Here is a 24,561-nt window from a genome sequence, read left to right as displayed (position 1 = left end):
TTTTCAAAGATGCAGAATGTCTGTGTAGATATTAAGTAATTTGAATTCCTGAATTTAAAAAAAACAATGTGGTTGTTGGGTAGGCGGCCCGGTGGACAAGTGGTTAGTGCATCGACCTCACAGTACAGAGGTACCGGGTTCAATTCCAGCGTGGAGTTTGCACGTTCTCCCCATGCCTGTGTGGGTTTTCTCCCGGTACTTCGGTTTCTCCAAAAACATGTGTGGCAGGCTGACTGAACACTCCAAATTGTCCCTAGGTGTGAGTGTGAGCACGGGTGGTTGTTCGTCTCTGTGTGCCCTGCGATTGGCTGGCAACCGGTCCAGGGTGTCCCCCGCCTCCTGCCCGAATACTGCCGGGAAAATGTCCAGCACACCCAGCGACCCTTGTGAGGGTAAAGCGGTGACAAGAATGAGTTTGACATCCCTGCTCTAAGTTGTCCCGAGGTGTGATGGATGGATCAGTGTATATATTTTCCCCTAACTAGATTGTTTTGATTGTCACCATATTTCTTCAACAATTTTCTTTTCTCCAACAAATGATTTCTTGTATGGATGGGCATGATATTTTTAATCGTTAAGAATTCAGTGGATTGGACAGAATTCATTGTTGTTTATTACTGGTGTATACGGTTGCTCGTCTATGTGTGCCCTGTGATTGGCTGACGACCAGTTCGTGGTGTACCCCACCTACTGCCCGAAGGTTCCTGGGGGTGCAGCTGTTGTTAACTAAGGCTGCCTGGACAACTAGCTCGAACATGGATTTTATTTGGATGATGTACAGGCAGAAAAATGTTGCATTGTGTGTGTGTGTTTTTTTATTATTATTACATTTTGAGGATGTGTAACTTTGTAACATTTAGTAAAAATATAGTGCACATGTGTCATCATTATACGAGGCTGTCATTGCACATTTTGCCTGATTTCCAAGTGCAAAATCTATCAGTCAGATTTTCCACATGAAAATCATTTACAACCAGAAGTTTCACATTTATTTACCCAATAAAAATTCACTGCTCCTCAGAAGTTGGCCAGGTCATGAGTAATTTGAAGCCTAACTACTGTCCATACAATCTTGGCACTCATGTTGGTAAAATTACAATGTTATGAATGACAAACTCTTCACAGGAAACTGCAGACACATTTAAAAACTCTGAAAACTAATAACTACCCCCTCACCACAAAACTATGAAGGGATGTGGCAAGATTAACCTGTGATAAACATTTGCCGTATGAGCATGTTGTTTTGGGTTTCTTTATAAAAAGAGTAATTAAGGCGTCAATGAGAAAAAAAATCTACATAATAAATCTATATACACAGGTTTGCTCTCATAAATATACATTTGATAATTACAAATTTATTATTATTATTATAATTTTATGCAGCATTTTATAAGGACTTTGAATTATAATTATAACCTGTTAGTGTCTGCCAAACCAAGCCCAAAATGATGCATGTTTGAAATGACATTTGTATGTACAGTATATCTTTTTTTCCAACGTCTTTCTTTCCTTTTCCTTATATGTCATGTCGCCCCCAGTACATTTTTTTGCTCTAAATTTGCATTCTTGTGATTCATATCAAATTCGCTGTCAAAATTGCAGTATGTTTAGTAAAGTCCATTAAAAACACACACACACACACACACACACACATTTTGTCGATGTACTGAGCCATTCAAAAATACCTGCCAGCTACGAGTCCGTACTGTATGCTGTCAACAGTACAAAGTTCAACTCGTGTACATACTACAGTTACACAAACATCAGTACTGTACTACTATCTTAATCGACTCGACCGCAGCAGGCAGGGGGGGAAAAAGAAATGTATTTTGCGACCACTGCCAGAAAAAGTCGGGCTGTAAAGTAAAACTTGGGGATAACACGTGCACTCACCATCTTCGTGCATACGTGTAGCCTGCATATGTTCGACGATTGGAGGAATCCTGTCCCACTGGCACTCAGCCCGGTACCGATCCAGCTCCGCTTCTAGCCGCAACTGGGTGAAGGAGATCCGGGATGCCATAGCAGCTCGGTCCCGGTGTTGACTGTACTCCCCGGAGACGATGGGAGTCACTGCAGACTTTAAGGAGAAATAAAAAAATGTACTTTGGAGCGTGCGGTGTGTGTGGGGTGGTGGTGGTGGTGTGTGTGTGCGGGGCTTACAGTTTTAAATTACTCTGTGGAACAATGCTGTGATAATTGAGTACTGTATCAATTTATAGATATTATCAAAACGATATTTAGTATATTCAACGTATATATGTGGCTTAAGGAGTCAGGAGTGTATTCGGCACCTGCTCTTAAGCTTTTTTTTCCCCAGGTAATACCTTAAGTGGATCGGGAAGACCTGAACAAACTGCAAAAACAGCAATGCAACGAGTTGTGTGTCCAAACAGAGTGTATATAGAACATGCATGAAATACGGTAAAAAGGTCGTCGCTCATTGAAAACGACACATCATTTCCACATTGTTCGGTTGCAACTTGTTCCTACGTCTGTCCGGGCTCGGCAATATTTCAAGGCTGGTTTAAGTCAATCAGTCACTTCCAGGGAAGGATCAAACGAACACTAACACAACTGAAGAGGGAACAAAAAATAACACACTAGATAAAATAGATACACTCCCCCAATTCTAAAATTGCGTTTGTTCTAGTACAACACAGGTATACAAACACGAACTATTACAGAAGTCAACGCCAGCTACTTTATAAAATAAAATAAAACCTCAAGTCTTCTGAGTAAGGATTTGGCAGGGTCATTTTCTCTCTGGAAAGTTGACATTTGCTTTCAGAGAAAATCCCTTTTCCCAGTGCAAGAGCTCGCTGTTTGCAGTTCTTAAATCGTGGAGGCTCTTTAGCGCTCCCTGCTGTCGAACATCGATACTGGGCATTTTGCTCAACGTCATTCACGTTTACTTTTGGCAGCTAGTACGGCACCTCTACTTGAACAAATCTGCTTTAAATAACCGAATCCCGCCTTACTTCAGTTGTAGAAATTAGATTATTGTTAATTTGACCGTTAAAAAAATGTAACCTTCAAATAATAACGTCATATTTACTTGATTTAATCGTTCGCCAACGAATGCGTATTGCAAAGAAAAGACAGCATGACGTTGAAAATGACCAATTGATAATGTTTATCTGATAAATTATCAATTTAACATTAAATGTCTTGCTTGTGATGTATCGGACTGAATATATGGGTTGAAAAGACGTTGCAAATTATTGTATTCTGTTATCAACGTTTTGCACATCCCAACATCGGGGTTTTAATTTTTACATGTTTTGTAAAAAAAAAGGTATCATGTTGGGGAAGAGAAATTAATAGAGTTGGTTGATTGACATTTAAATCGAATGAAGTATTAGTTTAATCTGTTTACGTATTTTTCCCCTTATTTGTCTCACGCAGGTGAGTTGCGGCATTCAATGAGTAATTGACGCTCACCCAAAAAGGTTTGTACTGCAATTGCCTGTAGATAGCACAAGATAGCAGCAAATAACGTTTGTTGTCTTTTGTTTTTTGTGGGGGAGGGGGGCAACGCGATGCCTTGAATAAATGAATCTCCTGAACTCCGTTTCAATATACTGTAGTTGATTTACAAAAAGTTGCCACCAGGTAGCACTACAGTAAGGTTTTTGTATTGCACAAATAGGGGTGGGGGTTTTTTTTCAACGAATAACAGGACTCTCCACACCCCCAATATCTATGAAGCAATCGGGTAACCATAAGATGGTTTGTTTAATATCAAGATCAATGATGCAAATGTAACTTCTACCAATAGAAAACATACTTGTAGTTGTAGCCAAAATAACATGTAGTTTGAGGTATATCTGGTGCAAAAGTAACTTGTACCGGTAGTTGTAAAAAAGTAAATAAATAAAATTGTAGTTTTGGCAAAGGTAAATTTTCGATGTACAAAAGAAAATTTAGTTGTAGACAATCATGTTTTTAATTTGAGCAAAAAAAAACATTGTAGTTGTTGCAAAAAAATTACTTGTAGATGTGAAAAAAGGAAGTTGTAGTTGCAAAAATCGCGGCAGAGAGCCACAAGTGCTGTTGCTGTGCGTACAGTGACTTTAACCGAATGTCTTGCAAAATTTGTGCAAATTATTTGTATTTGTCAGGTCTGAGTCTAGCATTTCAAACTTGGTCTTTGGTTTCTAAAGACAGTGACTTCAGGTGCAATCATCTTTTCTTTATTGCAAAAACAATTACCCCCGTTTTGTTTTGGTATAGCTGAGGCAAATGTTGGTTCTTTCATCCAGTTGTACATTTGCTCTATAGACAGTTACACAGTACAGTACGTTGATTAAACTGCTGTCATTTGGGGACATTGAGAGATATAGCTGTGTGTCATCTGCATAACTGTAATAACCAACATTAAAACATGTGAAGTATTTGACCCAAAGGTCACATAAAAAGACGGGGTCCAAGGACTGACCCTTGAGCCACCTCACATGTCATGGTCATTCGATCTGATTCAAAACTTGAACAGTCACGAAGTAACTCCTTTGCTCCAAGTATCCAAGTTTCCAACCTAGTCAACACTGTATTGTGATAATTTGTATCAAATGCTGTATTGAGATCTAATAAGACAAGCACATAGAGAAATCCAGCGTTGTCTTTTTTTGGAAGGGGCTTGACAGAGCCTATTTTTAAGGGGTAGACGTAGCTCGCTTGACTGAAGTGAGCAGTTGAATTGTTGCTGAAAATTGGTTTGCACAGATTTTACAATAGTTTTGAAAAAGTCTGATGGTACTAAGTCAAGACAGCTAATTGATAATGTATATAGCACCTCCCGCTCCGTAATGTTGTATGATAGTACAGCTAACATATTTAATAGCAAACATATAGGCTAGATAGAGCGCGGTACGACCTCCCCTTGGGTAAGATACCCCCATCCATAATTTCCCTCCTGAACACTAGAGGGAGCCACACATGGACACGAACAAATGATAGAGGGTCTCCAAGTGGACTTCACAGTGGTGATCTGTCATCACCTTGGCCACATTTACATCACCTGCAAATGGAGAGCTTACATTTCCTATGAATGTACTTTGCACAGGTCAATCTCCTGCATGGACTCCAACCACGTAATTTGTGTGTGTGTGCTTCCTTCGCTGAATTCAAAGGGAAGGAGATTAGCTGCTTCCATTGTCCGGGAAACAAGTCGGCTGTGTTCACTCCCACAATAGCGCAAACTCCCCTTTGTAACAGCACCCATTTACAAAAATACCAAAACAAAGTAAATTCCACCCATAAGTACAGTTAGACTGCGCTTTGGCTAGACTTAACATAGGGACGAAAATAGATTACATGTACTTACAATCATCACTAGTTCTGAGGCAAAGGGGATCTCTATTTCTGATGCTATAGGAATTGTCAAATGTTATAATGAACCGAATATACATTAACCGACGTGCAGGAAAACATTTGTTTGGCATGGTAACAGTAAAAGATTGATCCAAACATGTTTAACAAAAATTTACAGTCTGTACACACTGAATGTCATGGCAAGAGCTATCTTTTCAAAATGTTCTCTCCTTTTGGAAATGAGTGCTTCACACAGTAATCAGTGTGTTGAATAAATGTTATCTGAGGTATTATGAACTCTGCTACCATGCAGTGACCGTTTTCTAAACTGTTCAACTCATTTCAACTCAACTCCACTCATCTGTATTTATAGAGCACTTTGAAACAATCACCGCTGTATACAAAGTGCTGTACATGGAGCAGAAATAGTTCATACAACAAACAATAAAACAATAAATTCACAATGTTCAGGTTCACTAGTCGTCGGAGCCTATCACAGATGGCTAAATATTATCAGTTATTTGAAGTTATTTTGATATTCATATTAAAATTGGTATCCAAATGAGGACTTTCCCCACAAGGAGACAGCTAATTTCCCAAACCAAACTTTGTATCAAGCATCCAACCGTTGACAGCTTGATAACTTTATGGTCATTGACTCTGATGTATTGGCATATTCTCCTTTCATGTGCATGTTTACTGACTCCCTGGACTCTGATCTGGAGAGCTATCATTCTTCAAACTGGTTTTCGGTGGTCACACTAAATAAACATCTTAAATTGGCACTGGCTCACATGGCAACATTACATGCATGGAATTATACTCGACAACCTGTTTTCGACATGACTTTTATTTGTGTCGAAGTGACTCTTTCACGGAAATGTAGCATTTAGCTTCGCTGCTATAGATCTGGAGTGTGTTTTGTAGTTAATAGGCCTGCAGTAGACCCAATCTATAAAGCGATTTTAACTGCTCATTCTGTAAAATGAACAGCGTGGAGTGGCAATTGTTAACTTTCATTCACTTGACTGGCATGTCTAGCTTCTAAGGGTCTATTGTTCAGTTGAGAACTTACCCGATAATGACACAACGACCTTGTACTCAATGGAGCTTCTGCACCAATACACAGACATGACTGTATGTTTGGTTTACAGCACACATTCAATACAAGGATGGGCACATTTGCTCAAGTTGTGAAGCGAACATTCACATGAGCAACTTTGCAATCGATATTGGCATTTGGGCCACATAATTTTTATCAAGTGGCCCAGGTTTGCTTTGCTAAGTCGATCCATCTGTTCTCGATCTCAGGCCAGGATGGGCACTTCTCTGTCTAACATGGATCAGCTTAATGTTTAGCTCAAAATACACACACACACACACACACACACACACACACACACACACACACACTAGGGATATAAAAGTCACAGGGGAAACACATGCTGTCTGAGGATGGAGGCGAGAATACTACATGAGAGGAAGGCACAAGGTGGCGGCCACTCAGGTGAGAGTTATGGCTGTTATTGTCACGTTAACTCATGTTGAATGACTGCCCATGTTCACACTTGGCGACTTGATGTAGCATTCATTGCCACTGGCAAAATTAAGTCACGGAGCGACAGTCATCGTATTGTACTTAACTTTGTGGCAAGGAAACGCAATAGAGATGCAATGAAATATGCCTAATTTGTTTGGGTATTGATTTCTCAATGCGGTGCGCATTTTCTAAGTCTTTGATCTGCTAAAATGACCTACTGTCTCATTAATCCTAGTTAGAGAAGACACACAAGACGGTCAGTCCTTGAGCTGCAGCTATTGGAATGTGTGTATAGCGTAGCGACAATAACATCGAAAATTTGGGAGAGTGGAAGTGGATGGGCAGTCCAAGTGACATGAAATTATTAAAATAATGCCTCCCTATCATTTTCCATTCCTGAAAAGGAGACAATACTTTTAACTGCCATTGCATTTGGATTTGGTCAGTTCGAAGGAGACATTTCTGGTATCCAACTGGTTCTATGTTAATCCTCAATATAGTGCCACAATGGGAAATTAATCTAACACTCCAACATATACTTTGTTTTGTACACCACTCTTACAACCAGATCACGCATGCAGTGAGAGATTCAAGGCCCTGTTTTCGTTCCCAGGACAAATGTAGCGCAAAGCTCAGTTTAAATGTGCGCATGGGTGGAGTTTTCTTTCATTTGGTGTTTTCCTATACTTTGCACAGGTAGAATTGGGTGTAACAGGGCTTTTGCGCTGTTGTGTGCTGTTATGTGATGGAACGTACTCAAATTCGGGCCAACGTTGCGGAATCCCTCATTGGCATTAAAATCAGTGCGGTGAAAGCGCACACATGCTTAACATTAGGAAAGCAGACATTGACTTGCTGGGGCTAAAGTGATGCGATTGGCATGCGCATAGGGCATTTATACAGGTAAATTGCAAGCCTTAAAGGGTGCTACACCACTTGACATGGGGTAGTCGGGACAATGCCTTGCTTAAGGGCACCTGGACAGAAGCAACCTAGTAGACAAGCATTTCTTCAACAACTAGCTGCCATTTTTTTCATTTGTGTCTGCAGTGGGGACTCAGTGGGAGACCTCCTCCAAAGTTGAGAAGTTAACAAAAGTGAAAATAAAATGATGCAACTTAGTACAGTATTTGAGTTTGTTTGTCTGGCCATACTGTGACTAGCTGCATTTTCTGCAATCAGCAGTGTGCACTCTGACAAGAACAAGACAGTAGAAGGCAATGAATGGACGTTTTTGTGAACAAACAAAAACAAAATAGCATATTCGTTCTATGAGCAATAATAACGGGTTTCCCTTTTTTTTATGCAGTATTCAACTTTTAATTACTGTTTTGTTTTGGGTTCTTTTTTTCATTTTTTTAAAATTTCTGTTTTGCCACACCCCACCCTAAGTTGCACTAACAATATTTTCTTGGTAGCAGGACATGTTGGAAGTGATGACCCATCAGAGTTTAGCGGGAGTGTCTCCACACGTTCCCTCCCCGTTTTGGCTCGCCTCTATGTCTATGCATTGCACGGCTGCCTCTGTGAGGTGACTTTCACCGCTGTGTTGGACTGGTGCAGCATCCAGGACAGGAGGATGATGGGATACAGCAGCCTTTGGGCGCTGCCAATGTACGCCACTGCGATCTACCTCATGGAGAGTCTGAGAGGATGGCTGCTGACTCATCGCCAACCACTTTCTGTGCGTCTGATAACCTATACACTCTTCATCTACCTGTGGGAGTTCAGCTGGGGCAGTGGGCTCAGGCTGCTGGGGGCTTGTCCTTGGGACTACTCAGGTTATAAATACAATCTGGGTGGAGTGGTGACTCTGGAGTATTCGCTACCTTGGGCGGTTGCAGCTTTCATCGCAGAGCAGCATGTGATCAAAAACACTCTGAGGGTAAGAATGTGCAAGTGAACCTCTATTGTTATCATCTGGAAAAATTAGTTTCCAACAGCTGCTCTCACGAATTATTTCACACATTTTGGAACAAACCACACCAAAGCAAGTTTATGAAATGTTTTTTTTTCCCCCCCATTGTTTTTATAAGCCTTTATGTTGGACTAATTTTATATGTGTGATTGGCTTCTCATTATTATAATCTAGTATAATTTATGTTAAAGTTATTCTATATCAGAACAAGGGTGGTGCGGTGGTCGACTGGTTAGTGCGTTAGTGGCCTCACAACGCGGAGATTCAGGGTTCGATTCCGGCTCCGGCCTTCCTGTGTCGAGTTTGCATGTTCACCTCATGCCTGCGTGGGTTTTCTCCGGGTACTCCAGTGTCCTCCCACATTCCAAAAACATGCGTGGTAGGTTAATGGAACACTTTAAATTGTCCCTAGGTGTGAGTGTGAGCGCGGATGGTTGTTCGTCTATGTGTGCCCTGCGATTGGCTGGCAACCGGTTCAGGGTGTCCCCGCCTACTGCCGCCCCGGACATGGCTGGGACAGGCTCCAGCACGGCCCTTGTGAGGATAAGCGGATCTGAAAATGGATGGATGATATCATAACAAAATCTTCTGTTGAGATTTGGAAGGACATCTAATCTTAGGTCATTTCCAGCATTTTCAGCCAATAACCCAACGCAAGAAAGAAATGTGATGGTTGAATTTGTTTGTTGATAACTATTATATGAATTGTACATTTTGAAACTGATTGTTTGAACAGTGAGATACTGACCGGTATATATGAATAAAATATAGATCTAATTAAATTTAAATGTTGCTTTATCATAGTAGCTACTTTTGTGTTAAAAAATACTTCTGTCGAGCTGTTTGTCTCGAAGACATTAAAAGTGTACAGAAACAAAGGTGTGATTTGTTTGAGTCTTATCTGCAGCAGCCTATTAGGGCCTTACTGAAAAATATTTTAGATGCACAGACCTGTATGCGACAAATACGACAATGTTGGCATGCAAAAATCCCGCACTTTGTTTTTTCAAAGTGAACCGATGAGGTTTTTTGTGTGTCACTGTGTCATGTGGCATATCAATAAAATTTTTTACATATTTGTAAATAATAAAGGACACTGTGGTAAACAAGCAAACGGGACAGTCTAACATGCTGAACAGTGTAAGAACGCTTACCTTACTTAATGTAAAAAAAAAGAAAAAAGCATTCAATTGTCATTTTAAAATGTATTGTGGACATTATGCCCATTCTTACGGAGCCCCTAAGGGGACATGGAAGGAAAACAAATAAAACTTTGCGAGATCTCGCATTACTTTGCAAGATCTTGCAAAGTTTTATTTATTTTTTCCTTCCATGTCCACTTAGGGGCTCCGTAGAATAGTGCACCGCATGGGATCCATCGGGATACGCCAGCCATCGCTGACTCCTGACACAGATTAGTCAGTGGCCGAGGTTCACATACTTTTTCCACCCTGCACTGTGAATTTAACGTGGTGTGTACAAAAAGCACATGGAATCATACGATTGTTTGTGTTGTGTTAGTTTAATGCGACAACATCTGTTCATTATAGTGATTCAACAGACGAAGCTCTGATCATATTTTATGAGCAAGTTATGGAATAATACAACTAATCCCAAAATTTCACATGTCTCGTGTCTACGTCTATTGAGTCTATTTATTTATTTATTTTTAATTTTGCAATTTGCGGTTTGCTCGACGTTGAGAGTTTTCGTCGGCAGGTCTGATCAGGGTCTTTTACGCTCAGGGTTTTGAACCACAACCAGTGCAACAGTCTCCTCATCTCTCTTCCACTGGTACCTACAACAGTAGATATGAAAACATACTGTATTAAAAATCATAACCACTGAAGTCATACATGTGAATTTAATGAATGATCTGAATAAGAATGAACATTGCAAATTAGACGGGTGTACTGACTCGGTGTGCTCGGGAATGAGTAAACTGTCTCCAGCAGAGAGATGAAACTCCTGTTCATTCATGGTCACCACTGACGAGCCCTCCTGATGGTGAAAAGCAGAATGAGCGATACAATTTTGACTTATGGTAAAATTGTGTTCAGTGAATGTGGGTTTTGTTTTTGTTGCAAATGGCACAAGAGAGTGAAAAAAAAGATTGTAATCTGTGGTTTGAAGTGATTTTTATGTTTTTGCAGTCATACATACAGTTCCATGTCTAAAATTATTCAAACTATTTTTCTAAGGCAGGCCTTTTGAATTTTTATCATAATTCCATTATGTACAAAGTTACTGTACTGTATTATAATTCTGCTTTGATTCCAAATGTGGCAATGGTATGAATGATTTTGGTCTTGATTTTGGTGCACAAGAGCATGAAGCTATGCAAAAAGCAACATATGTAGAGAACTTACCAGTTGCCAAATCCATACATCACTTTGTGGTAAGGATGCATCAGACAAACCGGGTCCAAACATAGTTGCCTGTCAGGGTCACACGTAGCTGCATTATTTCGTGTTGGTGTTTCATATTGTACAATTGCTGGCACCTCTTTGACACCGTCATTCAAAATCTTTCTTGTATGTCATCATATATTCGATATAACAAGGGGTAGCTAATGTGGCAAGAGAGTATATGTTATTGATGTTATCCAGATATTCAGGTTTGTTTATTGGAATCAAAGGTTGCATCTATGGCCGATGAGGTGACAACATTGTACCTCGGTCTCAAACTGAGCTCCAAACACATTAATGGGGTTGCCATTGGCAAGGAATGGCTTTTGTTTTTCCAGCCAGGACTTAAAGCAGAAGGGTGACATCACATTCATGTTGTTCATCTGGAATGGAGGCTCCGCGAAGACTTCGCCTGTTCCCCCCGCAAAATAATAATGATAACAGAATTCTCAAAAGGCTAAACAATTGCAGATCTGAAACGGCAACTCACTCAGATCAGGTTTTCCTGTCTTGTACTGAGTTGACGCCATGAACCTGATCATGGAAGGAAGTTTGGTTGAAATGCAGCGCAGAGCGGGCAATCATAAAATAAGCTTTTTTTTCCCTACTCTCGGATTATTGGCACCAGTTGGGTTCCAAGATCTTCGCAGTAGAACCATTTCTCAAACAGGATGTCAGTTGTGTTGTCAACGTAGTACCTGAAGGCACCAGCACATGATTGTGTCTACGAGATGACTTTGAACCAGATAAATCTACATGCATTTTTGCATCATGGCAAAACAAAATCATTCAATACAAAATGCTTGGAAATCTCCATTCTGTCTTTGTCGTTTTCATTTGCCATCCTTTTCCAAATAGGCTCATTACATCACCTGAGGCAGTCGGTCTCAGTCGGCAGCCGTCTCCTCTCGACCACGAGTCCCACAGTGTTGGCCTGTCTCTGAGGGGAGTGGGGGATCCGAGCAGGCAGCAGAAACATCTGAAAATGGAAAAGACGATTTCAGGGGAGGGCTGTGAATTTAACTGCTACACTATAGACCATCATGATGCCCCATCTCAGTCAAGGGCATACGATAAAAGCCAAATGAAAAAAAAGGGCATACGATAAAAACCAAATGAAAAAAAATAAGATACATTTTTCCATGCCTTCGGTGTGTCCAGACTCAGGGATCTTTTTGTTGAACATGTTCAGACTGAGTTGGTGAGTTATTGTATTTTACCAGGATAAAATGAATATTCCAACTATTGCAGGTCTGCATGTAAGTGGATATATTTTTTGTCAGAATATTTAAAATGGATTAATAGTAGGTCGGACGGTGGGTGAGTGGTTAGCGCGTCGACCTCACAGTGCGGAGGTACAATTCCAGCTCCGACTTTCCTGTGTGTTCTCCCCCATGCCTGCGTGGGTTTTCTCTGGGTACTCTGGTTTCCTCCCACATTCCAAAAACATGCATGACAGGCTGATTGAACACTCAACATTGTCCCGAGGTATGAGTATGAGCGCGGGTGTTTGTTTGTCTCAGTGTGCCCTGCGATTTACTGGCGACCGGTTTAGGATGTCCCCCCGCCTACTGCCCAAAGACAGCTGGGATAGGCTCCAGCATCCCCCATAAAATGGATGGATGGATAATAGTACTTTTTCTTGCTTGGCTCTCGACGAAGGCGGACGCTTTTGCTTTCTGCTCCTGTCCCCCACCCCCACCCCCACCCTTCCCTGCTCGCCACTCAGTCCATGTGCTGTCTTTGTCTGACTTTTCCTAGCCTCCTGTCGTATTTTCATCCTAAAAACAAACATGGAATTGGTTGGCTGGTCTCTCGATGCCATCGACAACATTTTCTCGATGAGAAGAGCAGGCAGTGGGGAGCCTACTTGCCCCTCGGGGACTTTTGCTGCTGGGTACACCCTAGATCCTTGGAGGAAGCGGAGAATGGTGTGCCTGTCAACACTGTCCGTTGAGGATGTGGATGACATCTACATTTTCGGCCTTCCGATAACAGGTATGCTGCTGTTTGGTGTTAGCAGTTTCCTGATCTATCGCAAAATTCAACCGACGGTAGCGGCTCTATTGGAAGTGAAGAGGCTGCCGGTCTAAGGATGGCATAGTGCGGATGTCCAACACTCAGACTCAGACTGTGCTCAACCACAAACTTTTGCGGTTTTGGAGCGTCTCTGCAAGATGGTCAAGAACTTGGAGAAACTGGAATCCGTGCTCAAATATTGACTGAAATCACGGATTTGGCTGATCGACGCCACTAAAGAGACATAAGCCACGGACTCAAGGCTGTCTTAAATTCTTGGGCAGCCTGCTACCAAAACAACATCTGCTATCTCGACCTTCCCCTGATGAAAGTATGCACGGGAGCTAGTCCCCCACCATCACCCCCTCCCTCATACATTCCCTTGTTTCACCTGTTGTAACTGTCATATGCTTGTGCAGGAGTTTTTTGCCTCACTCAAATTATCCTCAAAATGAGGGTAGTTCAAGCGTGGGTTTTTTTCTCGCCATCTCCCTCCCTTGTGGTTTCTTTCTGGCTTTCGGGTTGAGTGAACGCTGGCGCGTTTTGGCTGCCGCTGCTCAACCCGTATTGTTTTGTGTTTTTTGTTATTGTAAATTGTCCTTGGGTGTCTTGAAAGGTGCTTATAAATAAAATGTATTATTATTATTATTATAGTAGGTCACTGATGTTTTTGAGACAAAATGGGTTCAGGTTCCACTCAGTGACGGTGTGAATGTGAGTGTGAATGGGTGTCTGTCTCAATATGTGCTCTGTGAGTGTCTGACATCTGCCTTTTGGCTGATGATAAAATGCATAATATATGGAATTTCCCATGGAAAAGCTTGCTTGTCATGAGTTGTCTGGTTGTTGAACTGACTCTGCTGCTCTCTAACTGTACCGCAGTACAGCTTGTTAATGCTAAGCTTCATTGTTTGGGTCCAGTGGATTGACCCTCCACAACGGTTTATGAATGGAAATATGAGCCCATTCAAGCCGACTCAGGGCATGCCCTGTACTGATCAACTGTCAATCTCAGGGTGGTCACATACTGCATTGAAAATAAACAACCATCCACCGTCACTTCCATTTTTGGACGGTGTTTTTACTTTTGCAAATATTTTTGCTAGCTGTGGGACCCAGAAAGAACCCATATACGCTCGGAATGAACAAGGTCCCTATTTAGACTGTCTGTTGTCCTATGTGTTGTGTTGTGTCATTTTTGTTATTTTGACTTCAAAATGGCGCCGCGAGAGTGGCTGCCTTTCCAGCAGCTCCTATATTTTGTTGTTCTACTTCTTCCTTTCATAACTTTGCTGCTGTGAATTGGGAATTTCTCCATTGCGAGACTAATAAAGGTTTTCTTATCTTATCTTATCTTATCTTATAACAACACAATTTGATTAGTTGCTCTTTATGCATTGTTCTCCATTTCAGCTCACCTCGCCCTCCTTGATGTGAACATCCTTGGATTTGCCATTTTCAATCACCTTCAGACACATGTCCCCCTTCACCTGATAGAAGAGCTGTTGGGAATATACAATATACAATATTGCCACAACATACTGTATATAACTTCCATATCATGTGGAAATCATAGTGTGTGTTACATATCAATGACCAAAATGCAAATAATATCCAGGTGCAGAAGTAAACCCTGCCACAGTTTGTCTTGAGCCACAGCTGCTTCTACCCAATTGGGAGGTCCTGGAGAATTCTTGTTAGAAATCATAGCTAAACAATTCTGAATTGTTAAACAAAAAAGCCTACCTGATCAACTCCAGTCATACATGATGAAACTGTTATTTGTCTGGAATACTAATCAAGCATTCCAAAAGGAGAGGATGTGATTGTCGGCCATCTGCAAACATCGCTCTGAGTAACACTGTTACTCTGCTAATTATAATTTCTTATCTTATCTTATTATAACTAAAAGACCAGAAACTAATAGCAGCAGTTATACCGGAGTCATGCATGGTTGTTTTATTTGCAAATATGTCCAGAATATTGTGATAATGATTGTAAATACCTCCTCCCCTTCTTCGATATGGTAATCCTTCCTGGTATTTGGTCCTCCAACAAACATAATGTTTAACTGGGAAAAGTGCCTGAATGAGATAAAAAAAAAAATCTTTAAACAAACAGCAGCGGCTCAAATCTAGTGATCTGGTGTGAATTTATTCTGTTTCTTAATGATTGCAACTCTGAAATCTCCTTTCTGTTGGCACATACGAAACAATATTGTTAATACATGAATGTAACGCAGCTTACTCACATGAGCTTGTTGCAGACTGGTGGCAGGAACGAATTTTGGTTCTCTGCTATCCACTTCTCCACGTTCACAAGAAGATTATTATTATTCATTATTTCAATCAAAGTTTGGGGCCTTATTGCTGTAATATGCCACAATTTTCTTTCTCTACACTAAGCAGTCAGTCCGACTGTCACTGAAAGTCCAAAATACAAAAGTGGGAGTAGGCAACTAGGAGGAGTTTTGTGGTGGTGAAAGGTCACCTGCATTTTATGAAGGCATAATATTTCACAGTGCCCAATTTGGATTTAAAAAAAACAACAAGAGTTGTTGAATCATAATAATAATGTAACATTACAAAAAAAATATGACTCTCACGGCCTCATCAACTTTTGTCAGATGTCTTTTAAAATGAACAGGGTAAAGTTTCCACAGTAAAAATGTTCACAGGGGCAAAAATTGTCCCCCCCCCCCCCCAAAAAAAATCCCACAAGACTTCCTTGACAGGGGGAGACTGTTACAACAAAATGGAGTGCCTTCTCCATCTAGCCATCCGTCCATCCTTCCATCCATCCATCCACCTACAGTACTATGTCGCCTTTCTCTGTCCCAGTTTCACTAAAGTTAGAATTGATTTATTACAAAATTTCTGGGCGTATTCTGTAATTTACCAAAGGTACCTGTACATACAATCTAAGATTTATTGTTTTTATGCGTTTCTTCTGCAGTTAAACGTGATCTATGTACAAAAAGGTTTTTGATTCCAAAACACTGAATGAATTGTTGATATTCTTTGTGTAAAAGAAAAAAAAAGACACATATGTATATACTGTATGTGTATATAGTAGTCTGTAGTCTAGTAAAATTATTTTTAACTGTGAATTACACGATCATATGTTAAAAGTTTATCCTCTCATCCTCCCAATGTGGACCTCCACCATGATGGACAAATACGGATCGTGCAAATAAAGTCTCAAACAGACCATAATGATAGTTTGCCAAGAAAGTCTCTTTAGTATTTACTAAACTGATGAGTTTGTAAAACAAATCATACGTGTTTTGTAGTTTAATCACATTGTGTTTACATTTTTTGTTTTATTTATTTTTAGTGTTTTAGTTTTATCAGACGCGAACCGAAGTCAGTTTTGTCAATCAATCATTGATAGTGAACTTGAAATCGAGTCGTGTTTTGTCGAACTAATGTTCAACAGAATGAAATAATCGGCAATATCTACTCTTCAGTACAGTATTTAACAGTACTGCAGACTTGTCTGACTGATGGTTTGATTACGTTTCCAGGTTTTGCCAAAAAATGAACGAAAACCGATGGTGGTAACTATCTTGTTTGACTTCAATAGTCTTTGCCAAAAACAACCAATCAAAATCCGATGTCGTGTACAAGTGGAACTACGGCAAGTGACTAGCTCTGTCAAAGCTTTGTTCACTTAGTCTTTACCAGTGATCCGCGAAACCTGATCACGCAACTTTGATTCAAGTGAAATAAGTAAGAATATATGCAGCCGTGTGATAATAATTGATTCAAAACTCATTCCGCGCCACCAATTTCTGCGATACACCGAACGCACTGCAAACGTTAAGATCCGCGCTAGCTGCTGTGCAACAATCGACTTTGAGGTAACGTCATTGCAATCAATATATTTTCGTAATTTTATGTGCGTGGGACAGCAAATGACTGCAAACGCGCTATATATATTCCTTGTGCTGAAGGTTTCCAGTGTTGAAGTCCTTAAATTCTGCATGATACACAGCTACTATATACGGCGTGTAATTGAGTTTTGTTAATTCAATTAGTTCAATGTTTCCCAAGCCATTCAAACCAAGTCAGATGAAAAAAAATTCACGACATACCACTTCACAAAAAACGTCATAAAAAGTATAGATACTACGAATAATGGTGATCTGGTCTCAATGTACCCACACATTTAATGTATTCAGCAGTGTGAAATTTGGGCCTGTGTTGACTAAAGCTTTGGTAACGGGTGGGTACAAAGAAAGGATTGCACCTTCTTCCATCTCATGGAAGAGCATAAAGGCCTGTTACAATAGGTTGATGGCATGGATAGATTAACAAACACAGCACAATGATATGCTGCAAGACCATGGTTGGAAATCAATGCTTTATATAACGAGAGGATCATTTCCTGAAGGTTTTATTTACTTGAGTGTCGAATTGCAACACTATGCCGTAACACATTGATCTTTCATGTAACTTTTGTCTCTCCATGTGTCCCTTGGAGCAGAATGAGACATCATAGTCTCCTCCTATTCTTCACCTCCTGTCTTCTGTGTGTCCACTCTCGCGAGAACGCTGAGCATCATGGACAACGCCCCATTGACGCGAATGCGGATCACTTGTCAAGTCATGGTCGCTTCGACAAAAACATGGTCCAGGATAGAGAGTGAGTGATATTTTGATTTTACACATTCAAGTGGACTTCCGACCCCCCCACCCCACCCCACGCACACACATAGGAGCAGTGTGCAGCAATTTATTTCCTGTCTTGCAGCCACATTATGGAGCATCTGGAGGGTGTGATTCACAAACCAGAGAAAGACATGTCACCTCAGGAACTTCAGCTTCACTATTTTAAAATGCACGATTATGATGGCAACAACCTGTTAGACGGGCTGGAGTTGGCAACAGCGATCACACACGTCCACAAAGAGGTATGAGTGTGAACGTTTAAGAATTACTTCCTCCTATAGATGTTGTAATTCTTGAATGTGAACAAAGATACGTTGCAAAGGTACTTACTATGCAGCATTTCTTTTCTTTGCTGTGCAAATCCCCATATCTGCGTGGAAATTGCTATCCATTCTTGTTCAAGAACTTTTGGGAGGTAAAAAAAATAAATAAATGAAAAGTGTGGCAAGCCCCTTTAATGTCAGTGCGGCCAACTAATCCCTGATGATTTTGGAATGATCCAACGTTGACCTAATTGTCTGAATGATGATTAATAGAGTCTACCTATGTGTAATCTAGTCTCCGTATAAAAGCATCTGCTCTGTGATGGTCTCGGAGGTCTGTTAAAAGAATATTGGGGAGCAAGCAGCATCATGAGTGTTGCCACAGTTACCTTACCGGAGTCATTTAGTCACTTTACTGACCTCTGACTGAGTTACTTTACCGATTGCTTGAATTTAAAAGTTACAAATGTTACTTTAATAGTTACATTCAGCAGACACAGAGAACCCTGCTGAACATAAAATGGTACCTGGTTTTGCCACTTAATTGCAAGTGCATTTTTCGCAGTTATATTTAAGAATAAAGTTAGTTTTTACAAAAAAAATAAAAATGAAGACGGTCTGTTTGACTTACTACAATTATTGGAATAAAAAAAGGGTTTAATGGATTTCACTTAACATAAATGCGCTACTCATTTTTAATTCAAGAGTGAATGAAGTCTTTGTAGACTTCACCTAATATAAATATGTTTTAAATAAAATTTACAATTTTTTTTACTTGACACATGTACCTATTCATGGTGTTGTGGCAAAACTCAACATTTATACTTGTTTATAAAGTTAATTATTACATTTAGGGACCTCTTGCACTCACACAATCTGGTGTGACTTTCTCTTTGCGCTGCGATAAATGTTTTTTTTTTTTTAATGTCGTGTCAGTGAAGCTACAAAAGCTCCGTAGAGTGTGCAAGCAACTGAAATATTTTTGTTTTGAGCTGACAAACTTGAAAAATAGACTACACTTTCTGCTTGAAAACGCAAATCTCTGACTCTTTCCTCCATTGCCATTTATGGACACGTTAGAAAAAACGATGATGTCAGTCCTTCCGATGGTCATTTCCATTTGAATACTCCTACAATGCCTTTCACTATGTTCAACCTGTAAATGCCCGAATTTTCCTTTCTTACATGTTCTATAATGTATAGTTATTTGTTTTGTGAGTAGTATGGTGTACAGACACACACACACACACACGTATATATATATATGTATGTATGTATATATATATATATATATATATATGTATATATATATATATATATATGTGTGTGTGTGTGTGTATATATGTATGTGTATATACTGTATATATATATATTTATATATGTGTATGTATATTCCCCAATGCAATTGATTTGGATGGATGTCACTTATTTGTGTTTCTTTTTTAGGAGGGAGGGGAGGACAGCCAGTCAATAGGAGAGGAAACGCTAATGAAGCTCATCGATGATGTTCTAAGGGAGGATGACAAAAACAATGACGGTTACATTGACTACGCAGAGTTTGCCAAATCACTGGAATAACACATCACCCAGCACCATACTGTTTCCACTTCTTTGTCCACAACAATGTCGTCATGAAGCTGCAGAGGCCATCACAGTGGCGCCCTGGAAGAGCGAAAAAACCAAAAAAGTGATATGTAGTAGCCGTGATTGCAACATTTTACTGAAACTTGTGTCTTGATGATGATTGTCAAAGAATTATACAGTACGTATGGGCCAATGACTGTCTGCCTCGCTGTCTTCATGCGGATATGTGACAGGAACCCGTCACAATGAATGTAACGCAGTGCCGTCCTGTGCAATGCTGTCTCTCGAACACTGGCTTAGACCGGCTGGTTGCTGCTCTTTGTTTGTAAACCTTTGAAGCTAAACTCGCACGCACGCACGCACGCACGCACGCACACACATACGCTGCCTCGAGATGAAAACGTCTTTAAAACTGTCAAATCCATCTGATTTTTGACAATGTACAGTTTGTTATTCTCTCAACATATATTTTCCCATCTTGTAATTTCTTCAGTCAGGTTGCTGTTGAATACAAATATTTAAAAACAAAAGTTTTTGACTGGAATGTGAACTATTAAAATCTGTAATCAAGAGATGGGATTCTTCTCGTTTATTGATTTTTACCAGCACAAACTAATGCAACTAGTTTGAAAGCCATTGTGCAGCTAGTAAAGTGCAATAAAGAAATACAATAAATATTTTCATCCGGGCGTGTTTTTATGAGTGTACTTTATTGGGTACACTGGCACAGTTGAATGAGAGCCAATTAACGAAGTAACAAACATGCCCAGTCTTCTCTTGCCACTGTCAGGTGTTCGTTCAAACAATTTGTTGACTCTGGTTGTAGTTTTAAGTAGTGTAGAGCTACACAACTTTTGGGTGGGCGGCCACCAGCGTGCTCCTGCAGATTCAAATTGGTTTGATTGAAAATAACAGACTCATTACGGCTGGTACACATTGTGGTTGTGGGCATGAACACCAGCAGCATAATTATTGCTCCACTGTAATACATCATCTCCACTGTAATACATTTCTAATTAATACAAGTCCGAAATAACTGACTTGGTACTCAGAACATACATACATCCTAGCTAAAAATCTCGACTGAGGACCCTACAATGCTTAGCTCCAATGAGCGGAAGATTCCAGGGGCTGCATGGATGTCAAAGAGAACATGGTTGAGGTCAGGTTGCTCCTCATGTGGCTGTACCATTCTTCATGCTGCTGCTGAGAGGTCGCCTGCGCCGTGATGGGGGGACACGGATACGGGCTGACCGGACCTTGGGAATGGTGGGGGTACACTCTGGCAGGCAGCACCGCAGTAACGTGGGGAATATGGGCAAGAGGCTGGCCGTAGTATTGTCGGGCCATGGATGGTGTGACGTGCATGCTGCCCAGTAGTGCTCTGGGGCCCGACATCACACCCAGTGGGTGCACTTTTTGGGAGACCCTCTCGTGCTTGCGCTGTTTGGCTCTTCTGTTCTGAAACCACACCTGTTGACGCGTTGACAAGACATCGATGAATTAGCAGACAAGAGGCAATAACAACTAAATGGAAACATGTTATCATACATCCATCTTCTTTAAATGAACCTCCCTGTTAACTCTTTCATTCCACAAGACGTACTTGTACATCTTTTTAAAATTAGGCCCTGCCTACCAAGGACGTACTTGTACGTCTAAGTCTTTTTTTGCGTCATAGAGAGGAGGAGGGTCTGATGCAATCTGTGAATGAGAATAAGCCGTTTGCATTGTAAATCATGTAAAAAAGTGACCAGTAGGTGTCAGTGGTGCCTCACGTGATTGAAATGCATGTTTTTACAAAAAGCTCTTTTTCTCTGTTTTTTGCCCAGGAATCGCCATTTTCATGAAATTTAGCCATTTTGTAATGCCGATTGCTGAAGAATGGAAAAAAAAATTCTGCTGAAAGAAGAGACTCCAAACTTTATTTTGGTAGGCTCCATGTTTATGTAGCATTAGAACCAAATATTCTGTGGGCCTTGCAAGATCAGTCAAAATCCAGTAAAACGCTGGGATTGAGGGGGTTGCTCCAGTGAAAATGGCTGGGATTGAATGAGTTAAGTGACTTTACATGTATGTGCTGTGAAGAACAAAATTAACAGAAATTTAAGTTGGCACAACTTTAAAATATAAATTACTGACATTTATGGCAGCAATGTTAGTGATTTAGTTAGTTAGTTCTTTAACATCCTATCTTTTTGTTTCAAGAAAATGAAAATGAACTGAGTTTCACCCAACATTTTTTTAACAGTGTATGTTTTCAATTCTGCTTCAGAAAAAAAAACGTAAAGACAAACAATTTGGAAAGATTACACCCACTTAAAATATAAATTGCTAAAGCGATTAAAAAAAGAGAGGACCAATGACTTTCACTTTCCGGTGAGATCAAGCACCAGTACGCTTGATCTCCCTCAAAGCATTGGTAGTGGCAAATCTGAGGCACTGTCGTTGAGTATCATGGTAATGAAAGCAGGACTCAGCGTTGGCCTAGCAGTTTATGGAGTGGGATAATGGCTGGCTCACTTGCATGAGCTAGGCCAGCCCCTAATAAAAACACACTGCTTTCCGAAATAGTGTGTCAAGTATACTTCAGTCATTGATCCTGATTCAACCATGCTACGGACATGTCAGACATTGTGAATAAAAATGAACAATGTCTTTTTTAAGTCCTCATCAGAATCCAGAAAGCATTGCACAGTATTATGCTTTGATGTTATGTTATTATGACTTCAAGATGGCGCCGCGAGAGTGGCTGCCTTTACAGTAGCTCCTTTTTGTTCTTCTACTTTCTTCCTTTCATAACTTTGCTGCTGTAAATTGGGAATTTCTCCATTGTGAGACGAATAAAGGTCTTCTTATTCTTATTCTTATTAAGTGACGATAGAAGGAAGTGACTATTGTTCCCAGTTATAAATCTGGGGTGCTGACAGTGTCCCACCAGATTTTCCGATTCTCTGATATATTTTATATCAAATTCTGAGAAAATACATCTATCCAAACGTAATGTATCCTACTTATAATACTTAAGACTGTAAGATAAATTTGTGTTATGCTAGCAGCCAACGCTTGACGTGCCATTGCATATTTCTCTTTCATTGACAGACGGCAAAGTGAGCTAGACACATCAATGTTGAACCTCACGCACACCAAAACCAAATTTGATGTCGTAAATTCGGCAAGTCGGCTTCAGTCTGTAGACCCTCATGTAGCGTGTACCTGGATGCGAGCCTCATTGAGCTTTGTGATTCGGGCCAGCTCCTCTCTATAGTAGATGTCAGGATACTGGTTCTGTCCGAAGGCCATTTCCAGATGTTCTAGCTGCTTGTGGCTGAAGGTGGTGCGGAGGCGCCTTCTCACCGGAGACTGAAAAGCTCGGCTCCGTCGGCCAACAGTCACAGCCGCAGAGGTCTCACTCAATGACCCCTTGCTCAGCGGATCTCCAATATCTGCTTTCAGGGTGAACAAAGAGGGTGAGGTTTTGCACCTTTACTTGTACTTCAAGACAATTCTTCCTCTCCTGTTTCGTGATTTCTTTGCCTTCCTCAGGTTGGCATCACGCGAAAAGCATGACTTAACTTGTTAGCTCACTGATGACTTTTTCGATAAAAGAGGGATTACCCAGACTTCATGGTTCCCACTGCCATGAAGCAACATGAGAGCCAGAGAGCTTTTGCAGCCAAACACAAGCTCGTGAGAAAAGATACCAGAAACGGAGGGATTTGATGCAGATTATTACCACCACGACCAGCGAAAGGACTAATTTGCCAGAGTGGGAAACTGAGCTAACCTTGCCCTGTCAAAAAGGCCAGTTTGAATAATCTTATGTTTCTCTGCTTCTAACCATTCACAGCAGAAGTACACAGGTAACACCGGGCTCATTATTTATTACACATAATTATTTTTATAACCTTGTATCAAGAAATGTATAAAAAGAAATTCAATGGGAAAGTCATAATTTTTACAAACAATACTTAGGTGAGCAATGCAAGTTTTGCAAGGAATTGATGTGGATGTCACTATTTTACACACAATCTAAATTTAAAAATAAAAACAGAGTGCAACCTAAATTAGACACCAATATGCTCAATATGATACACCTTCAACTACAGGTATCAAAAACACATATGACAAGGGTTAAAGTCCTTGTAATTGCATTAATTAAATGTGTTTTCTTGCCACTGGTTATTTGTATTTCATTCTATTTATGAACTGCTCGAAAAAATAAAGGGAACATGTGGAGTTACATTGTGCTGTTTAAGTGTACCCTTTATGGATAAGTATATATATTTATCCAACGGCATGTCACGCAACAGCATACGTACTAAATGTTACATACGTACATACATACTGTACCTTGGAGGACACATAATGACATCGCATTACTTCATTTATCTTTTTCATAAAAGATCCCTCAATTAGAAAGCGTTTGTGAATCACATTAATTGTACACGCGTACTCAATCAAGTTCATTCTGCATCATCGCTGTACTTGAATAAAACATCATGAATGAAAAGTAATTGATAAAATCTGGGGTTTTTTTTGTTTCAAATGGGAAAATTATTACGTGAATAAATCTGGCTTTGTGAACTTACCCGCAGTGGAGCTGACAGTGGCCATATTAGAGTACACGTCAGCACAGTCCTGATGACTCCTCATCGCATCCCTTGTTAGTTTTACTTGGGCCATCACTGCACTGCTGACTGATGGGAGAGGAAGCGCTATCTGGTGGTCCAACGCTCACACACACCTTTGTCTCCGTGGGTGTGGATGAGGGATGGGGTCAACTGTCACATGACACATCGATTGTGATTTGGGTATTTTTGGTGTCGTTGCATGCTTGTCC

At 40.4% G+C, this 24,561-nt stretch overlaps 5 protein-coding genes across 7 annotated transcripts in view; 2 read left to right on the top strand and 3 right to left on the bottom strand.

Annotated features, from left to right (window-relative positions):
- The window catches only part of ttc7a (tetratricopeptide repeat domain 7A), a 39,542-nt gene extending 36,689 nt beyond the window's left edge, over positions 1-2,853 (bottom strand). Inside the window, exons 1-2 of the mRNA XM_086122029.1 lie at positions 2,725-2,853; positions 1,894-2,080 (exon numbers count right to left, since the gene is read on the bottom strand). Of these exons, the coding sequence (XP_085978155.1) occupies positions 1,894-2,080; positions 2,725-2,781 (244 nt within the window). The 5' untranslated portion in view covers positions 2,782-2,853. The remainder of the gene's footprint in view (positions 1-1,893; positions 2,081-2,724) is intronic.
- Positions 2,854-6,743: 3,890 nt separating this feature from the next.
- On the top strand, positions 6,744-9,649 carry LOC147199459 (transmembrane protein 229B-like). 2 transcript variants are annotated; one of them, XM_086122895.1, is made up of 2 exons: positions 6,744-6,820; positions 8,275-9,649. In XM_086122895.1, the coding sequence occupies exons 1-2, from the start codon at positions 6,769-6,771 to the stop codon at positions 8,754-8,756; spliced, it is 534 nt and encodes a 177-aa protein (XP_085979021.1). In that variant the 5' UTR covers positions 6,744-6,768; the 3' UTR covers positions 8,757-9,649. The 2 variants fall into 2 exon arrangements, with proteins under 2 accessions (XP_085979021.1, XP_085979020.1); XM_086122894.1 differs by having other exon boundaries at positions 6,753-6,820; positions 8,272-9,649.
- Positions 9,650-10,274: 625 nt separating this feature from the next.
- haao (3-hydroxyanthranilate 3,4-dioxygenase) lies at positions 10,275-15,636 on the bottom strand. The gene is made up of 10 exons (XM_086122712.1): positions 15,450-15,636; positions 15,204-15,282; positions 14,617-14,700; positions 12,052-12,158; positions 11,788-11,877; positions 11,670-11,713; positions 11,446-11,591; positions 11,141-11,209; positions 10,690-10,772; positions 10,275-10,569 (listed from the first exon to the last, which is right to left on the bottom strand). Exons 1-10 carry the CDS (start codon positions 15,536-15,538, stop codon positions 10,497-10,499), a joined length of 864 nt encoding a protein of 287 aa, XP_085978838.1. The 5' UTR covers positions 15,539-15,636; the 3' UTR covers positions 10,275-10,496.
- Positions 15,637-16,824: 1,188 nt separating this feature from the next.
- On the top strand, positions 16,825-20,290 carry mcfd2 (multiple coagulation factor deficiency 2, ER cargo receptor complex subunit). 2 transcript variants are annotated; one of them, XM_086122865.1, is made up of 4 exons: positions 16,825-16,929; positions 17,687-17,845; positions 17,954-18,113; positions 19,581-20,290. In XM_086122865.1, the coding sequence occupies exons 2-4, from the start codon at positions 17,688-17,690 to the stop codon at positions 19,710-19,712; spliced, it is 450 nt and encodes a 149-aa protein (XP_085978991.1). In that variant the 5' UTR covers positions 16,825-16,929; position 17,687; the 3' UTR covers positions 19,713-20,290. The 2 variants fall into 2 exon arrangements, with proteins under 2 accessions (XP_085978991.1, XP_085978990.1); XM_086122864.1 differs by having other exon boundaries at positions 16,842-17,060.
- A 157-nt stretch (positions 20,291-20,447) lies between these two features.
- Positions 20,448-24,460, bottom strand: prop1 (PROP paired-like homeobox 1). The gene is made up of 3 exons (XM_086122405.1): positions 24,311-24,460; positions 22,935-23,167; positions 20,448-21,191 (listed from the first exon to the last, which is right to left on the bottom strand). Exons 1-3 carry the CDS (start codon positions 24,402-24,404, stop codon positions 20,820-20,822), a joined length of 699 nt encoding a protein of 232 aa, XP_085978531.1. The 5' UTR covers positions 24,405-24,460; the 3' UTR covers positions 20,448-20,819.
- Between the last annotated feature and the right edge of the window lie 101 nt (positions 24,461-24,561).

This window comes from Hippocampus guttulatus, chromosome 10, assembly GCF_054856545.1.
Source record: "Hippocampus guttulatus isolate MCC_2025c chromosome 10, RoL_Hgut_1.0, whole genome shotgun sequence".
NCBI lineage: Eukaryota > Metazoa > Chordata > Actinopteri > Syngnathiformes > Syngnathidae > Hippocampus > Hippocampus guttulatus.
Note: the sequence above shows the minus strand (reverse complement) of the source record. Positions and strands in the feature narration are given on the sequence as shown.

What these genes read in the sequence shown, in the direction of transcription:
- LOC147199459 (XM_086122894.1), top strand. Translation starts at nt 6,769, where the DNA reads ATGGAGGCGAGAATACTACATGAGAGGAAGGCACAAGGTGGCGGCCAC. An exon ending in ACAAGGTGGCGGCCACTCAG is followed by an intron (nt 6,821 to 8,271) that starts GTGAGAGTTATG and finishes TTTTCTTGGTAG; the next exon opens with CAGGACATGTTGGAAGTGAT.
- haao (XM_086122712.1), bottom strand. Translation starts at nt 15,538, where the DNA reads ATGAATAATAATAATCTTCTTGTGAACGTGGAGAAGTGGATAGCAGAG. An exon ending in CTGGTGCCAATAATCCGAGA is followed by an intron (nt 11,714 to 11,787) that starts GTAGGGAAAAAA and finishes TTCCATGATCAG; the next exon opens with GTTCATGGCGTCAACTCAGT. An exon ending in GACAGGAAAACCTGATCTGA is followed by an intron (nt 11,592 to 11,669) that starts GTGAGTTGCCGT and finishes CGGGGGGAACAG; the next exon opens with GCGAAGTCTTCGCGGAGCCT.
- mcfd2 (XM_086122865.1), top strand. Translation starts at nt 17,688, where the DNA reads ATGAGACATCATAGTCTCCTCCTATTCTTCACCTCCTGTCTTCTGTGT. An exon ending in AACATGGTCCAGGATAGAGA is followed by an intron (nt 17,846 to 17,953) that starts GTGAGTGATATT and finishes CCTGTCTTGCAG; the next exon opens with CCACATTATGGAGCATCTGG. An exon ending in TCACACACGTCCACAAAGAG is followed by an intron (nt 18,114 to 19,580) that starts GTATGAGTGTGA and finishes TTTCTTTTTTAG; the next exon opens with GAGGGAGGGGAGGACAGCCA.
- prop1 (XM_086122405.1), bottom strand. Translation starts at nt 24,404, where the DNA reads ATGGCCCAAGTAAAACTAACAAGGGATGCGATGAGGAGTCATCAGGAC. An exon ending in CACTGTCAGCTCCACTGCGG is followed by an intron (nt 23,168 to 24,310) that starts GTAAGTTCACAA and finishes TCACCCTGAAAG; the next exon opens with CAGATATTGGAGATCCGCTG. An exon ending in TCAATGAGGCTCGCATCCAG is followed by an intron (nt 21,192 to 22,934) that starts GTACACGCTACA and finishes ACGCGTCAACAG; the next exon opens with GTGTGGTTTCAGAACAGAAG.